Source organism: Tachysurus fulvidraco, chromosome 12 (genome assembly GCF_022655615.1).
Source record: "Tachysurus fulvidraco isolate hzauxx_2018 chromosome 12, HZAU_PFXX_2.0, whole genome shotgun sequence".
NCBI classification, from domain to species: domain Eukaryota; kingdom Metazoa; phylum Chordata; class Actinopteri; order Siluriformes; family Bagridae; genus Tachysurus; species Tachysurus fulvidraco.
In genome coordinates this window covers 21,047,211-21,065,686 of record NC_062529.1, presented here as the reverse complement: position 1 = coordinate 21,065,686, position 18,476 = coordinate 21,047,211, and the positions used below count along the sequence as shown (strand labels likewise).

The 18,476-nt window shown below is 37.4% G+C and overlaps 1 protein-coding gene across 7 annotated transcripts in view; it reads right to left on the bottom strand.

Moving 5' to 3' along the window:
* si:ch211-63b16.4 (kinesin heavy chain) overlaps positions 1-18,398 on the bottom strand; it is a 28,026-nt gene extending 9,628 nt beyond the window's left edge. For 2 of the 7 annotated variants that reach the window (XM_027143082.2, XM_027143083.2), the window contains exons 1-14: positions 12,462-12,712; positions 11,066-11,187; positions 9,598-9,659; positions 9,322-9,405; positions 8,772-8,916; positions 8,054-8,127; positions 7,336-7,474; positions 7,074-7,157; positions 4,889-4,920; positions 4,608-4,631; positions 3,456-3,566; positions 2,016-2,095; positions 521-677; positions 185-268 (exon numbers count right to left, since the gene is read on the bottom strand). In XM_027143082.2, coding sequence (XP_026998883.2) covers positions 185-268; positions 521-677; positions 2,016-2,095; positions 3,456-3,566; positions 4,608-4,631; positions 4,889-4,920; positions 7,074-7,157; positions 7,336-7,474; positions 8,054-8,127; positions 8,772-8,916; positions 9,322-9,405; positions 9,598-9,659; positions 11,066-11,168 — 1,179 coding nt within the window. In that variant the 5' untranslated portion in view covers positions 11,169-11,187; positions 12,462-12,712. Of the gene's footprint in view, positions 1-184; positions 269-520; positions 678-2,015; positions 2,096-3,455; positions 3,567-4,607; positions 4,632-4,888; positions 4,921-7,073; positions 7,158-7,335; positions 7,475-8,053; positions 8,156-8,516; positions 8,720-8,771; positions 8,917-9,321; positions 9,406-9,597; positions 9,660-11,065; positions 11,188-12,461; positions 12,713-18,379 lie in introns of those variants that run through there. The other 5 variants (XM_047821281.1, XM_027143084.2, XM_047821282.1 and 2 more) reach the window with 5 other exon arrangements.
* Positions 18,399-18,476: the final 78 nt, after the last annotated feature.

Sequence of the window (18,476 nt, the reverse complement as noted above, 5' to 3'; positions counted from 1 at the left end):
TGGAGTTAGCTGTAGCACATCATGGAAAAAAAAATCATATAGCAAGTTAAACTTCAGTAGATTGTGAGTGCTGCCATGTTCAGTACTCAAAACCTACACCATTGCTTTGGAGACATTTCAAAGGAAAAGACTCACTTCCCCGTCTACCCATAAAACCGTGCTGAGCAGGAACATCACAACTTACTCTTCGATCAGCACTGACCGGTGGGAGGATCTGTGTTCTATTAAGAAGAAGACTGTTCTTTTCTGTTGCCCACATGTTTGGCACCTAAACAGACAAATACAATTCAGTTTAATCTAAGCTTTGTACTTCTGTTAAAAGTGTACTGTACAGGTAGCTTCAAGTGAGCTTTAATGATATACTTCATCCTCAAGGCCCTAAATACAAAGCATCATCTCCTGTATAAAACATACAGGATAATAAAAATACAAGACTTTATGAACTGCCACCTGCATGTTTTGCATGTACTGGCTGCTTAGACATAGGTGTGTGTTTGTGAGTGTTTGTATGTGTGTGTACCTGTGCGGGTGTGTAGCGGATCTGGGAGCTGTGTATGGGCCGTGAAGGTACGTTTAAAGCCTGTGCGGCAAACTGAAGGCAGCTCATAGTCTCTGTTACGGAGGACGACTGGGTTGGCACTGTGACCATGAGACATGTCCGACAGTTTCCTCCGAGACTGAGCAAAGACCATGAGCAAAGACAACTGAGACACAGCTTGATACAACACAAATGATTCATGCCTAGTAGTTGTTCGAAACAGAGGCCGAAACAGCACTTATTAGTCATAGATAAGCAAATAAATACACTTTGATCAGGAAGCAAGGCACCGAGGCAGTGGTAACTCAGTGGTCATAACATTGGACTTCTGATCGAAAAGGTCAATTCCTAGTATTACTAAGCTGCCACTGCTGGGCCCTTGAGTAAGGCCCTTAACTCACAGTTGTATAAATGAGTCGGCCTGGATAAGGGGGTCTTGAATATATATGAGCAAAGTGCAGAAAAAATTGCAGCCTCATCTTCTGCAAACAAATAGCTAACAGTGTGATGAGAGTAATAACCCATCGAAATCCAGCCACCAAATTAAGGTGAAAACAAGCACTGTTGAGTAAATTCCATAAATTAGCATCCATTTTAATATTTGAAGTACCGATTGTAAATTTGTGAATTTTCAAATCACTTCAAATCTGTTCTCACTTCATGGGTAGGACAAAAGTGACGGAATATACTTGTTGTGAGGGAAACAGTAAAATAATAATAATAATAATAATAATAATAATAATAATAATAATAATAATAATAATAATAAGTGAGCAGAGGAAAATGGTGAAATCACTGAAAGGTCGACTGAGGCTTGGGTATGACTCGGGCTAATAACTAGGTAAATTAAAGCACATTTGTAATTATTAACAGGATTTAAATTTGCAGGAACACACAACAACAACAACAACAACAACAAATGATTACAATACTGGACCAACTAAAATAATTAATTAACTGATTCATTAGTAGTCTTAGGGTCTTTTTACACCTGGTCACTTCATGCGTTTTCTGTGATCTGATAGCTATCCGATGATAAAAAGACCAAGTCTAAATGCCCTCCGAAACGAAAATGCAGCAAAGAGTAAATGCTGTTTTTTGTAGCATAACCGTCGTAACCAGTTTTTTCGTCTTCTTTTGATCGCATTCTGAAAACCGCATACACCAAAGTGTGTTCCATTTCAATTACCCCGGAAATGAGGTCAAATATATTTGCATTTTGGGCGGGAGTAGAAAAATCGGATCGCTAACCGATTCGCCGAGACACGTTTATGTGGCCTAATGTAAATGGAACAGTTTTAACAAATCAGATAGCTATCGGATCAGAGAAAACACATGAAGTGACCTAAAAAGTCCCTAAGTTGAAATTCTACATATACTTGAAATACAGTATGAAATAAGGTCTTGTGCAAAAATGAAAAAACAAACTGATAGATGAAAAGTGGTGAGTGATGAATGATAACGATGAATGACTCACCAATCTCTCAGAACACGAGTGAGTTTGGACTCTCTGTAGGGAATGTGTTGAATGCCTGTATTGCTCAGAGAATATATCACCTGCGATTATAGAAAATGTTAGGTATTACCCATGATCCTTAATGACACTGTAGTAACCGCTATAACATTCCACTTTGAGATGAACAACTAAGTTCTTCTGAGTCTCCTTATTCAAAGTATTTCCTCCTTGTTACCACCTGAAGACAATCTATGCTTTGATGATCTTCATTTTTACTCAGGTCACATTTATTGTTACAGATACAATCATTTTAGCTGTTTCTCACTTTAATGAAAGTCTTAACTAGACCCAGACTTTGGCTTTATTATGGGTTAAGGTTTGTATTTATTGAGCCGTGTGTGACAAAAATGCTTGATTAATGCATTAATTCCCCTCGGATGTTCTAACAATGTTCTAACAATAAGAAAGAAAAAATAATGTATGCTGCTACCTTTGTATCAGGGATTATAAAACCCTTGAAAAACTCATATACAGTGAAAAAAAGAAAAGGAAGAACACCATATACACAATGAGGTGTGATTGTGGCAGCATTAAGCTGTGGGGCTGCTTCTGTTCCAAGGGCAATTCCCTTACATTTTGAAAGATCTGGAGCACAAAAGAGTGGAATAATATTGTCAAATCAGGATGTGCTCTTATTCACAAAGGCTGATGTATAACAAGCAAAAGAAGCTTTAAACAAAGTATTAAGTGGTGTGCGTACTTCTGCAGTCACATTATGGTGAGTAAGTTTTTTTTTTACAGAAATCTTGTTAATAAACATGATCTATCATTTCACATCACAGAAAGCAGTAATTTTATTAGAGGTGTGTAGTCTTTTCATATCCATTCTATCTCAGGCACTCAGGAGCACAAAATGGCCTCTTTCTCAAAGTAATATCCTACATACTTTTTTTTCATTTGCTCCGAATTAACTGGATAATTAATTTAGGAGAGTTAAATCGGGTCTTTCGGCGCTGTTAAAGCATTGCACAAAACTCTGAATATGACCTCGTCCTCCCTCCGACTCGTTATCGCAGAGTCTTTGTTTTTCAAAAACCATCCAAAACTATTGCAGGAAAGGGGCCTCTGCTTTATCTGTAGTAACCACAGCAACAGGGTTCATTTCTAATATCCTCCTGAACTTTTGCTCATTTTGTTGAATGTGACCCTGACTCTGTCTTACCCCCCTCCCCCCTCAATTTCTCAACCATAACAAAAAGACTTTTAACTCTTTATACACCATCATGCACACAAAACAGGATTTGGTGGGGTAAAAAAAACCCTCAAATCATGAATATAAAAACAATAAGATTAGAACATAGATGTGATGGAAACACATAAACACAGCCATCTGTTGCCTCCTATACACAGTGATGTCTGACACAAAGTAAAAAAAAAAACAACAAAAAAAAACATACTCACATTTCTAAAGATTGTAAGAGATCTTTTAATTGTTTTGGCCTCCTGAAGGTTTTCTTGTGCCACGTGGAAACTTCTTCTCATATCCAGAGCTGAAGAACTGTTGTATGCAGACTTGAACACAGACGTGGAGAGAATAAGAGGGGAGAGAAAAGAAGAAGACGGTAAATAAAATAATGACACGAGAGACAAGTATGCTTAGAAATATGAACAGTACGATTGCAGATAAACAAACAAGCAAAAATGTGTGATCTGTGAATATGTGGCCAACTTCCTGCTCCTTCAGTTCTCTCCAGAGCTGGAAAGCTGATCCTTTATTAACACGTCCTACTTCTTGCCTTATCATAAGCCTTTCTTCTCTTTCTTTCTTTGTTTTTATCCATCATGTCAATGTTAAAAACGCTTTCTGCTAATGTCACACATGCGCACTGAACACTCTCTCCACCCATATTGACAAGATACGCCCCTTTCTGCTCATTGGCTACAAGTTTGTTTTGTTTTTTGTTTAGTTTGCCGGCCCAACGCAGTTTTCTGAAGCATTTCTCAAACATTGGAGACCCCACCTTTAAGTGCCTTTCTCAGGGTGCCAGCAAGAGCAGCTTGGTGGGGATTTGTACTCATGACCTACCGACCTGTAGTCTAATGCCTTACCCATTGAGATACCTCATCCCCCAATGTGTCTACATTGGTCACATACTGCACTTCAACACATTGTTCCTTCTGAAAGAGTAGTCAAATCTGTATGAGCATATTATACAGATTTAGAACTAAACTAGAGATGAAAATTATTTATGAACATTTTTTTATTTAAATTGTTTTCATTAGCTGCCCCAACAGCTTAGACCACTTAGAAGCCCATAAAGATTTTTCCAAATAAAGCGTTTTCTTTCTTTTTCTTAGCACAGGGAAATATGTGGTGGGGAATCGCACATATATTAAAGATAAATGAAAAAATTCATTACATTAAATATTTAAAGTAGCTCTGTGGATGTACAAATGTGTATGGCTGTATGTAACCAAGTGTGTGTGTGTGTGTGTGTGTGTGTGTGTGTGTGTGTGTGTGTGTGTACGCATGCGTGTGTGTGTGTGTGTGTGTGTGTGTGTGTGTGTGTGGGAGTGTATAAACACAGAAACAAAAGAATTCTTCCCTCCTACTTTGCCTGAACTTGCAAGTTCCACCTAGGATATCAGAGAGGAGTACAATCACACGCACACGCGCACACACACACACACATTACAAGATGATTAAACATGAAAACAACTCATCCCAAAAAAGTAATCAAGACAATGGATGTTGGAGTTGAATTTTTGAAGACTTGTCAACTTGAATAAAAAAAAACACTCTCAACTTTTACAGTGCAAAATATATACAGCATTAAATTAAGTACTGGTGGTAAAGTGAGTATTCTGTCTGTAATGTGATGCTATCATCTTACCAGAGTAAGTTTGCTGGCTATCAGAACTCCTTCTGTGAACGTCAAACACACACACACACACACACACACACACACACACACACACACACACACACGCACACACATGCACACACACGCACACACACGTTACTCAAACAAAGACAGTAGGTAATAATAAATAATAAATCCAGTCAGTTTGTCTTATAGAGAGTGCAAATAACTGTGCAGTGAAATCATAAACAGCAGGAGGTCAAGATATTTAGGTTTGCTCATATCTCCCTATAATAACACACACACACACACACACACACACACACACACACACACACACACACACACACACACACCCTAGAAGGGCAGAACGCCAATGTGTTTGCTGATGCTCCAAGGGGAGGCCTGGGTTGTGTAATTGTTTGATGGATGTGATGGGATTGTTTTTGCAAAAGTGAAGAATGTAATGAAAGGTATTCTTGGCTAAAGTCTTTCTAAAGACAGAACACTGGATTATAGTTAAAAACAAAAACTTTGTATGGCTATACTGTGGTTGCAATAAAAATTATTCAAATGATGATTAGAAAGGGGTGATTCAATATTCCCAAAAAAAATTGCAAATTTTATACAGCACTTCAGCCTAGATTTGGGAGAACCAGTCTAATAACATACAAAATATAATGTTTCTATTCCTATAATAATATGAAGAAGAATATGATGATGAAGAAGAAGAAGAAGAAGAATATGAAGATGAAGAAGAAGAAGAAGAAGAAGAAGAAGAAGAAGAAGAAGAAGAAGAAGAAGAATCTTCTTTATCCTGACCAGGGTCTATTTTGTACATATCCAAGCAAAGCAGGAATAATGCATCAAAGCTATAATACTATATAATTATAAAATCACTCTATTTTCTTAATCTAGCCTTGCAACAGATCCAAAATTAATATGTGTATAGCCTCAAACTAAATTAATTTAAGAGGCTACTATATTTGCTATAGGCTTCTATCAATTGAATAGCTATGTGGCAACATCTGGAAACATGGGCACTCTTTACCATGTGGATGTCTATTAGCGCTTGTCATAGTTCTCATTTTTCACCACTGGATGTAGTATAAATATAGCGTTCAGCGTCAATTCAGGCAGGCCACATAGTCAAGCTCGGCTATCAGCTGATGTCAATTTTCTAACCCCGCCCATCAGCTGATCTGATTCCTAAGCGCGCTATTGGTCCATTTCAAACAGGGCACCCTATTTAAATGCTTTTTTCAGTCTGTCTGCTTGGCTGTTTCCTCCGCATTGCTGTAACCCACCTCCTCCCCTAGCTCCTCCTTGGAACTGTGTTTAACTTAATCAGTGTCATTCTGTTGTCACTGATGCAGGCTCTGTTCTAAATGGGGGGGATTTTGTCTGGCTGCTTTCCCAGTTAATGGGAGATTGTCCCCCCACGAAGCTGCTGCTGTTCACTGACTAGCTTTCATGGAGCTCATGAAAAGGAAGGGGAATTCAGAACAGAGCCATACCGCCAAATGTAAATTTCATAAGCTTGCAAATAAAAAATTTAAATATTTCAAAGAATTGTCTTTATTTTGACTCAAGTGGTCCTGACTGAAATAAATGCGAAGGAAGAAGCCAAGGATTGTATAACATCATGGAAGGCAAGCAAATCAGCAGACATTCCACCGAGGAAAACAGACTGTCAAATAATAAAATAAATATTTGGTTTACACCTGAAGGTATTTTGACAGATCAACTTATACAGAGTAACTTACATTGATCTCATTTATACAACAAGCACAATCGTGGTTGAACGCATGGCTTAAGGGCCTAGCAGTGGCAGTTTGGTGGTCCTGAGATTTAAACTCACCACCTTTAAATCAGTACTTTAACATCATAACCACTGAGATGCCACTGGTCAGGACAGCGAGATTTCATAAGAATTTGTTGAACAGCTTAAATAAACGGTGGCGCTCTGCTTCACCTGCTCCTATGGATGAGCCGAGACTGGTATCTAGCCTCTTTAATGGCTTTTGCTCACCCATTTTCACCGAACTATTTTAGTGCACTGTACTTTTTAACAAATGGTAACAATCACAGAAAACAAAATTATTGATATGAATTTGTAATGAAAATTTTCGGTGTTAATTGCAAGGTAATGCCTTTCTAAATCCTTTTATAACACCTTTACAATCATCGACACAATCGTTTGGTTTCTGCTTACCTTTATCGGACTTGCCTCTCGTTTTTATGACCATAATGTTGAACACCATGTGAGATTTGCTGGCAAAATCTCCTTTAGAGACACCTGCATAAAAACATGAAGTGTGTGTTCCTCCCTTACGGACATAAGTTTTAGAACTCTATGAGAGTTACTCAAACTTCTTCTTAGCATCGTCAGAAACAAAATGAATATCCTGTTATACCTGTAGTAAGCGGAATCCTTTACCCTCTATATGAATCTCTTCATAGCGAGATTCTCTCACCTGTGTTCCTGTGAGTGATTCCACTGTGGTACATGTCCATCAGTTCCTGAGTGGAACCGACCTCCAGCTCTCTCAGCCCCTCCAGGAGCACCACTTCCTCTGTGTCGTGGATACGACACACCTCACTCACCTGAGGCTCCTAAAAGTGTCCGTTTAAGATTAGTCAGAATTTACACTAATAAACACGGTAAAGAAACAGAACAATAACAATAAATGAAGGAACAGCATATAATAAAACATTGTTTTGTTTTTTGTTTGCTTTAATCGTTCTATAAAAGAAGGACTCCTTTTTACTGTTACGATAATCGTGGACCGTCTCGGTACAGATTAATTTTTTTTTTTAATGATTTAAATGTGTACAATAATATTAATCTATTTACAGGAGCCTTTGATAAAACTTATAGAGGGTTATATTTTCATCACTGCAACAAAATGTAGAAAATATGCTTTGGGTGTCCATGGACCTCATTTTAACAACCATAGAGTATTTATGTATTACTTAGCATTCTCACAATATAATTTTTTTTACAATATTGTTCATAAATAATATTAACATTTATAGAATTTTGTGAGATCACAAATTTAGCTTATATGTAGCACTACCAGATTTTTATATTTTTATTTACCTAAGTACGGACCAAGTGTCATTCAAGAGACATCGTCCATACTTACGTAAGCTGTTTGACTGTGTTCATGTGTGCTTTCAGCATCTACTCACCAAGAGGTCGTAAATCTTTTCATTAGAGATGTGATAACAGGACACTCTGACTCTGCAATGAGAAGCTTCTGGAGCTGATTGGGTCAGATCAAGGATGTCATTCTGAATTTTAAAATATAGAGATTCATTTAGTGGATAAACAAAATGCTGAAGTAATTTAAAGGAGCAGTTTGGAATTTTTAGAGCACTGCAATTAATTCACTGACAAGTCTTCTATTTTACCCAAATTGACCTCGCAATCCCTTTCTCATGAGGAGACTTTTTGGAAGCTTTGACGAGAAGCTCTGTTTAAGCATTTCAGGACCAGAAAAATGTCAACAGTAACTTGAAATGAAGAAACTAACGCATTCATTGGATGGCAATAATGCAAATGCACAGGTCTCCACATCTATCTTTGAATTTCCAATGCATTTCTTACAGGTCTAGACACACTTTAAGACATCACACTGCAGCTCTAACTTACTTGAAAGAGATCAGATTCCATTGCAGATGTTCAGGCAACACAGCTGTCAAATCATTTACAATCCAAAAAGCCAAAGCCGGTACAATGTTACTCATAAACATTTATATCGAACTATGTTTTGTTTTGTGGACAGTACCGCCAAGAAGAGAAAGAAAAAATATGTTAAACATAAGCCTAAATAAATCAGGTTTTATGTCCTCGTGCCTGTACCACAGATTATACACATATTAAAATTTGGAGCTGAGCTTTGGATACAATTAAAGATGTCCTCAGCAGTACGGCTGATGATGCCTCTCTGTCTGGCAGTGCAGGCTTGAGCTGGGTGTGTCTCTCCGCTGGTGGACTGTCCATACAATATAACACAGCCATTATAACCCTTCATCACATACTCCACCAAGGACTAGGGTAAATACAGGGGGAGGGGGGGGTGCAGAGAGAGAGATAAGGGGAGAGAGAGAGAGAGAGAGAGAGAGAGAGAGAAAGAGAGGGGGGGAGAAAGCAACAGACAGAGAGAGAGACAGAGAGAGAGACAGACAGACAGAGAGAGGGGAGAGAAAGAAAGAGACAGAGAGCAAGAGAGAGAGAGAGAGAGAGAGAGAGAGAGAGAGAGGGAGAGAGAGAGAGAATATTAAATTCTTTATTATTTTATTTCCCATGGTTGCACCACTCATGCTGTATAATCTGAGACAGCGAGAAATTCAGAGACTGAAAATCATAAATAAATATATTTCATAGATCTAATGAAAACCGTCAGTGCTAAGTAGTGTATAGAGGGCAACATGGGACTCAGCAGTAGGATAAATGCCTTTGTCGTTGAATCATAGATATCTTTTGGCGAAGCCCCTTCACTCCAAACAGCATCAAAATCCAGGACGTGCGGCCTGTGACCCTACAAAGGGCAAACACATGTATTATCAAGAAAGAAACTTAATTCTCCCAAACTACACAACATACTTTCCAGTTCTGTATTCTGTTTTCTTACTCTTTCTCTGTGTAAGCTGGTGTTTGTATGAGAGAGAGAAAGAAAGAAGACAGTAATCTAATTGGAATAGCTGATTTCATTGGCCTGAGAAACTCTCACCCTGCCAGTGTCAACAGTCACTCTGTTCATCCCGATAACTCTTATGGAGGCTCTCGTTTCTGCTAGAGGAATCAAACACAATAACAGATCTATTATCACAGCTGGGAATTTTTTATATTATGCAGAAATTATTTTAAGTCACAGATTTTCTTTATGAAATAATAACTTACTTAATGTAGTGGCTTTAATGTGACAAAATAAAAATACACAAGTGTCTTTACAGGCATACATACTTCCTCTAGTAAACTGCTGTCTCTTAAAGGTGGGATCTCCGTTGTTTGAGAAATGCTTTAGAAAATTGCATTGGCCCGCCAAACAAAACAAATACAAAACTAACGTGTAGCCAATGAGCAGAAAGGGGCGTGTCTTGTCAATATGGGCGGAGAGAGTGTTCAGTGCGCATGTGTGACATTAGCAGAAAGCGGTTTTAACATTAACATGGCGGATAAAAACAAAGAAAGAAACAAATCAGCTTTTCAGTGCTGAAGAGAACTGAAGGAGCGGGAAGGCCTGCAATGGGCCACCGATGTTGCTTTTTTCCTTCTCGATAGGTGAGTAACATTGGTTTTGCTTTGTTACACAGAACTAATATATGCCGTCCTTTGCATGATTATGTTTGTGTGTCATTTTTGCTTGTTTGTTTATCTGCAATCGTATTGTTCTTCCCTTCAGCTATGATAAAGACACATTTCTTTCCATTATTTGGCAGGGTTACTAAATTGGTGGGACCAATTTGGGTTACGGGCGTGTTTGTTTTGGTGATTTCAAATGTCAACGCTGGCTTTCAAACAACGGAGACCCCACCTTTAATCTACATTTATGAACAGAATATTTATGACCTAATATAAATATTTACAATATAGCTTCTTGCCACAAACAAAAAAAACAGCCGAATTAGCTGATTTTTGTGAACTTGTGTGTCAATATTAAACAGACATATTTTGCAATAAATAATTTTAAATTCACATAAGGAGCATGTTAACTGTTAACTGATTTAACACAACAGATTTGCTGACTAGACGTATCAGTTATTATTGTCAGATCTCGTCTATTCACGGGGATACTGTTATTTATCAGCAAATTGTTACTGACGTGTCCAAAGGTACATATATCTTGAGAGCCTCACCAAAACAGAAAAAGTTTCGTTTTCGTAAAAAATGAACACCTTTGATATTGAAGGTAATATTAATTATGAAACAGATAAATGAAACTGAATTGGACAGATTCGAAGTTGCAAGTATCTGACACGTTTTTCTTTATCATTTTATTGAAACTGCTTCAATTTGTGCTTTAAGACTTAAGTTTATAGAACACTTCCATGTACGATCTCGGTGCTAGCTATGAGTCAATGAGTAAAATCAATCAAAAGCTGTTCGAGCAACATATTGGAGAGTTGTATTCACAATGTATGAATGAATTACTTAGTTACAATCAATCATGTGTGCAAATGAACTATTAAATAAACAACCTGTTCGCATTTCTGTGCGTTCTGGGGGACAGAGACAGAGAACAACCCTAAAGCCCTTGGAGTTTTGCGCTTGCTCCATCTGATGGACGTCTTCCGGTCCCATTTCTAATGAACGTGTTGATCTTCAAAAATTCAGAAAATCAAGCATATAAAAAAGACACAGAAGCTTTGATTAAAACCAAAACTATGTCAAAAAATTACAAGAAGTAGTTAAGGAACGATCATTTAAGACCACAGAAGCATAACAGGAAGGAAAAAAATATTAAACAGTATGTACGACTTAATATTTTATGTTAAAATATATAAAAATGTCATTTCACTTCTCAAACCTTCAGACTTTTCATTGTAACGAGCATGTTAAGTGTGCCGTAATTTGCTTTTTAAGGTCTTTAACCACCAGCTATGTTCTCTAGATTATTTTTAACGATTTACAAAAAATAATGGAAGACATTTACTAAGGTTACAGATTATATATTATATTATATTATTGAATATATTAATAGTTGAATACGGTATGAAATGACGGTATTGTTGCTTCCTTACAAGCATTTTGTGTTTGCATTATTGGCAGCACATGCTTAAGAAATGTTTTACTCAGAGATGGGGGACTCGAGTCATATGACTTGACTCGAGTTAGACTTAAGTCTCAAATTTGAAATATTAAAAAAAGACGCAACTTGACTTTGAGACTTGACATTCATGACTTGAGACTTGACTCGGACTTGAGTTAAATGACTCAGTGATGGGGACTTGAATTGACTCAAGTCAGTCTTAAGTCGCAAATTTGAGACGGACTCGACTTGACTCGAGTCAGTCTTAAGTCGCAAATTTGAGACTTGAGACTTGCTTGACAAATATTTAAAAGAGACTCGACTTGACTTTGACTTGACATTCATGACTTGAGACTTACTTGTGACTTACTCACCTCTGGTTTTACTTTTTTAATCAGGATTAAATAAATATCTATTTGCCCAATGAAGCATTATTATGCATTATTAAGTAATTATATTCGTTTGCTTTGTTTTTACCATTAAAAAAACAATTTAAGGTGCACAATTTAAGCTTAACGGTTTATGGATGTATCTTTAAAGCTTTACAATATAATAATAAAAAAAAAAGGTAGAATTCATAAACAAATATAAAATATGCTGAAAAACATACAAAGAAAGAAAGGTGTTTGTTTCTGTGAATGAACTTCGGCTATTTCCGTGACATCAGCCGAACAGCGGAAAAAACCGAACGTGTATTCGGCTCTCTTACGTTACTATAATAACCTAATAAACACCTTACACGGTTTATACGCACATATTAAACAGCATCTTGATTCACACACACGTGTGTTTAATAAAAATTAAAAAAAAAAAAGCCGTTATAATATACTATAAAGTTTACATACCTTTAACAGTTTAACACGTTCTCATCGACTTCAGATTCATCCCAAGACTCGCTGATAGGTTCTGCACAGACATTCAGACAGCATTCCACCTTTTTTACTCGTATTAAACTGACATTCCAGACAGAAAAGTCTAGAAATTTTTAGTCTGACTGGAAATTTCCACCTGACAGAGAAGACTAACGACAACAGGGTCCCAGCTGCGCGAGAGCGCATCAAGCAGCTCGCGTGCGCGACTCTAAATAACGGTTTTCTTAGTCAGTTTAAACTCTGATGTAATAAGTCAGTTAGCTAAGTCTGAGGTAATAATTAGCCCAGTGTGTAAAATTTACACGATTAAACTTGTTATAACTACTAATGAGAGGGAGAAAGCTTTTTTTAGTCGTTTTCTTTCTTTTTCATCCGTTTTTTTTATATATATATAAAAATGTGAAAAAAATATTCTCTCACAATATACCCTTATTATCATGGCTAGTTTAGGAAATTAGCATAGCCTACTAGCATACTAATGAGTATACATAAACAGTATGGTAGCATAGGTTTCTTTGTCACTATAAAGGGTACAGAAGCAACAAAAGCTGTTGATGAAACCCTAAAATTCTTTAAAAGTATTTTGCCTCTATGATTTGAGTTTAATGTATGTTATATAAAAAAAGTGTGATGTGGACACCTGACCATTACACAAATATTTGATTATACCCCAAAATGAACCCAGGAAGTCTGAAGCACACAATTGTCAAGTCAACATAAGTGTACATATGTTTGTTTACTAGAACCCTTTTTGTTTAGATTCCTATATTTTTGCATATTGTACTCTATAATGGCTATAATGGCAGCGGTGGCTCAAGCAGTTAAGGCTCTGGGATGTTTATCTGAGGATCAGGGTTCGAGCCCCAGCACTGCGAAGCTGCACTGTTGGGCCCTTGAGCAAGACCCCTTAACCCTCACTGATCCAGGGTGCTGTATCATGGCTGGCCCTGCGTTATGACCCCAACATCCAAAGTTGGCATATGTGAGGAAAGACTTCCACTGTGCTGTAATGTATATGTGACAAAAATTAGGGATTTTATGGGATGTGGTAGCTCAGTGGTTAAGATGTTGGACTACTGATCGGAAGGTCGTGAGTTGTGCTGCCAATACTGGGCCCCTTAACCTTCAATTGCTCAGTTGTATAAAGTAAAATAAATATAAGTCAATCTGGATAAAGGTGTCTGCTAAATGCTGTGAATGTATAATATACATTATAGACACTGGTCGGTGATATTTAGTGTATTGTCCTGTAGTAATTGTCTCGCACTGTTTGCACACGATGCACTTTATGTGGCTAGGGCTTTAGGGCTATACCTTAAGTTATGAGCTCTGTGTTATTTTGCGTACTACCATGGTCCCAGAGAAACGTTGTCTCCTTCCACTATTTACTGCATCAGCTGTGAGTACAGTAAAAGCTTCTTGACTTGACTTAAAAATTTTCTTAGTATGATGGAGCTTTACGATTTCCCCTCACCAAAACTAAGAAACTCGAACCTGTCAAACCTGCCATGACAATGTACAAAGTGAATTCCATACAGACATGATTGACCCTGACTGAGCGACTTTAGGATGGACTGGAACGCGATTGTGTCCCATACTTACACTTGATATCAATAATGCTCTTGTTGCTGAACACTAATCCACACAGCCACACTCCAACATCTATAGGAAAACCTTCCCAGAATAGTGGCACAATTCCATGGTTTTGGAATGCACGCATATGGGTCAGGTGATGGTCAGGTGTCCGCATAATTTTAGCTGTATACATATCATCCCTGCTGTAAAATCCAGTTTGATCTGACCAGTTACCAGTTGCCAAAACAGTCCCGTAGCTTGTAGAACTGGTACATCATCTTTGCTAGCTGGTAATTATTACCTAGTTTGTTTATCATTTGTTCAACTGAGAAATAATTATATGTGATGTTTGAATTGCCTTACTGTTTTGTTATACTTTTAATATTTGGGTATATCATGTAACACAGTAAGAGTACTTTTTATACCTTTCTAGATACAGTAGATGCTTGAAGGTACAGTACACACCACAACATTTTTGTGTAATCCTTATATGAACATTTCCCCACTTTTTTACTAAATATATGCATCCATTTCTTTCTCCTCAAATCTATTTTAATTTACTGATTAAAGTATATAATATTAATCTTTATATTCATTTTTGTTTTATTTTTAGGTTCTGTTCAGCTGCTTTGAGACAATATCCATTGTTAAAAGTGCTATACAAATAAATATGAATTAGAATTTACGTGGTTTTAATTAAAAAGCCATTGACGTCTGATGTTAGCTGTATTTCTACCCATTGATACCATTAAATGCTTTTATTATTCCTACGCCATCACTGAGATTTGTTAATGGTATGTATGTTTGTTAATCTACTTACTGATTCTATACTCTGTGTTTAAGGTCTTCTATATGCTGAGAGAGCTTGTAAGTTGCCTAAGTGTTGGACTGGAATCCCCCCTTTAAGAGACTTGATGGTTTCTCCCCGTTTATTGTCTTTTTTTACAACATGCTCAGGGGAAGAATGTGCATCATCAGACAGGGACATTTCAGCTTCCTGGACCCCCTTATCGAGCAAAACATAAATCACACATTACGAGGCAGCATGAAGAAAGCGGTTAAGTATAATCTGAAAATCTGAAACAAAAATAAATGGAGATTAATATGATGCCTGGGATGAAAGAATTTGTTGTTTCCCTCAACAATAAAAATTTGTATAGCAGTCAGTGGTAATGAGAGTGAGTTATTGAGGTGGTGTCAATGACTAGAAGAGTTATACAGGTATATAGTATGAAACATGATTAAGTGAGAGAAAAAGAGAGAAAGAGGAAGTTGTGTGAAAGATAGATAAAGGTAGAGAGGCAAGATTAAGAAAGAGGGAAAAGGAATGGTGAAGGCAGGGTGTAGTTTAATGAGCGTAAGAATTATAGAGGGAGAGAAAGAAATTGGGTAGTGTGTGTGCATGAGAGAGAGAGAGAGAGAGAGAGAGAGAGAGAGAGAGAGAGAGGTGAGGCTGCTGTCATCTCCAGCTGTCTCTATGTAAATGGTGCACATTCCTCACCTCTATGGGTATCTATGCATCCACAGTGAGGTAAAGACAAAATCCCAAACTCTACACAAGATGCTTTAACATATATAGCTTTTGTGTTTTTTAATGTTATATATTTCATTATTTATCTAAGATATCTGGAAGCAAACACACATGGTTGTAAAACAGTCTAAATGTATTAGCATTTACAATATACTGTCTGGCCTAATGCAGAACATGCTGTATGAAATCATCCAGCTTATCCAGAGTTTTAAACAGGTTTAGGTCAGATTTATGTCTGTATGTTCAGAACATACAGCAACTTCCACCTCCTCCAGCAGATGGTGATATGTATGTGTTCCTCCAGCACAAGTAAGTAGAAACCAGTGCTGCAAGAAGATAGAAATAACCCAGGGTATATTCCCACCTCAGGCTGAGCGTTCCAGAGTCACTGAGACCTTGCCCTGCTAAATTGCTTACTGAGGATGATATAATGAATAAACTTTTATTAAAAGGTTTTAAGACAAGAATAATAAATATCAAGTGATAAAAATACAAACATTCTTTAACCTGTTTTGGATTTATATGTCACCACTCTGCCCTGCTGTCATGAACAGCATTTTTTATTTACACCTGTTGGGGTCAAACTAAAATCCAGTGATTTCAATTATTAAAAATAAAGGTGTTAAAATAGTTAGGGTTGTAAGGTTTGCTAATCCATTTAAAAACCACATATACATATACCACATATTTGGGGGCAGTCGTGGCCTAATGGTTCGAGTCTCGGGCCGTCCACGACTGAGGTGCAATTGAGCAAGTCACCGAACCAAACCGGGTGTGTGTTCACGGTGTGTTTGTGTGCACTTTGGATGGGTTAAATGCAGAGAACAAATTCTGAGTATGGGTCACCGTACTTAGCCGTATGTCACGTCACGTCTTTTTCTTCTTTAATACAACTGAGCATTTGAGGGTTAAGGGCCTTTCTCACGGGCCCAGCAGTGGAAGCTTGGTGGACCTAGGAATCGAACTAACAACCTTAAGCTTGGTAGCCCAACACCTTAACCACTAGGCTATCACATCCCAAAAATGCTTGATTGCCTAAAGAGTGCCAAGAAAACGTTTCCCACACCAATTCTACCAACCTGGACAGTCAATATATTACATTTACAGCATTTGTCAGACACCCTGATCTAGAGCAGCTTACAGTTTATCTCAATTTTTATACAAAACTGAGCATTAAGGTCCTTGCTCAAAGGCCCAGCAAATGGATGCTTGGTGAACCTGGGATTCATTCTCATGACCTTCCAATCAGTAGTCCAACACCTTAACCACTAAGCTACCACAGCATGGTTGGTTGGTCCAAGAGTTCATGCTGTTGACACAGAATTCTGACTCTACCTTCTGGGTGCCACATTTTTATTTTTACATTACATTAAGTGCATTAAAAAGATACCCAGGTTGTTTCCATTCTAATAACACATTATATTATATATACTTATTTTCTAACAAGAGGCAATTTAATGTAGCTTTTCTCAAGGTAAGGACCAGGAAGTGCTCAGATTATTTCTTTCTTTATACGGTTGGTTATCAGATCCCACTATTATCAAAGATACAGAGTATTTAATACTGACTTATTGTAGTTATTAATATGTTTATGTCTTTAAATTGAACGGATTTAAGTTAGTAAAATATCATTGGACCTATCCTGTGCTGTTAGTGGACATATATGGGAAAAAAGTTCTTACTAAAGTTTTTTGTTAAAGTAATTTTGCCCAAATCAAGAAGTCATATCTTTTTATTCAGGAAATAAAAGTTTAAAAACTGTCCAGGATCTTTTACGGTGAGCAATATCTCTAGAAATCCTTTAGTTGTCTATGGTGAACTTCCTGAAACAGAGACACCTTTGCCCTCATGTCCAGCTCTGTTCACTGTTCATATTGCATCATGGGAAATGGATACTCAAAACAGCAGTGATGAGCATGAGCAGGTGTGTGGCCTCTCAGATGTACTTGCAAGCCCATAAAACACTCAAGTTCATAATTAGCAGCACCAGGTATGCTTGGATAGCATTAGTATATTTAAAAATCCAAATCCAATGTTCTTTAGAACATGCCAAATGACATCCTAAACTGGGTTTTTTTTCAATGGATGGGGTACAAGTTCATTAGAGAAAAAAAACTTGAGATACTTTTGAATACAGGAATATAGAAACTATCATTTGATTACTTCGGTCTTATTTTAATACACTAGATGGCACAGTGGTGGTGCTGCCGCCTCACAGTTCTGGGGTCCCTGGTTTGATCCTGAGCTTGGGTTACCGTCAGCGTACCGTATGATATTTCCTCTGGGTTTTTTCTTTCCCCTTCCAAAAATAATATTACCAGCTAGATTGGAAATACTAAATTAGTCTCACGTAAACGAGGGAATGAATGAGACTGGATCCAACACAAACCTGACCAAGATAAATATTGCATCGATTTTAAGAGTAGTTTCTTCTTTTGACTTCTATTAGGAATCACTACAACCGAGCATCGATGTGCATATTTAATTGACACAAGGTTTTCTTTTTGGAGAATGCTAGTCTTAACTCATCCCACTCAAATTTGACTAGGTTGGTTCTCTGCCCATGAAATCCCAGCAATAAAATCACAGGTTTCAAGCTGTTATACCACCATGGATCATTTAAGGTGGTTATAACACATCTAAATAATTTGGTGACAGTCGGCAATAAACTGGCTTAACAGTCCTAGATGGGTCTGAAGCTTGGAACTCAATCATTGAGTTGGAATTTAATCATTGGTATTACAAGTGATATTTTTTTTATTACTGTACCACTGAGCTCACTGACCTTCAGTGTGCAGCTGAAGCTGTTCTGACAGCAGCAGTGACCACTGGATTAGTAGTAGTAGTTCAAACTGGCAGCTTTTCAATGTTTTCCAGGTGAT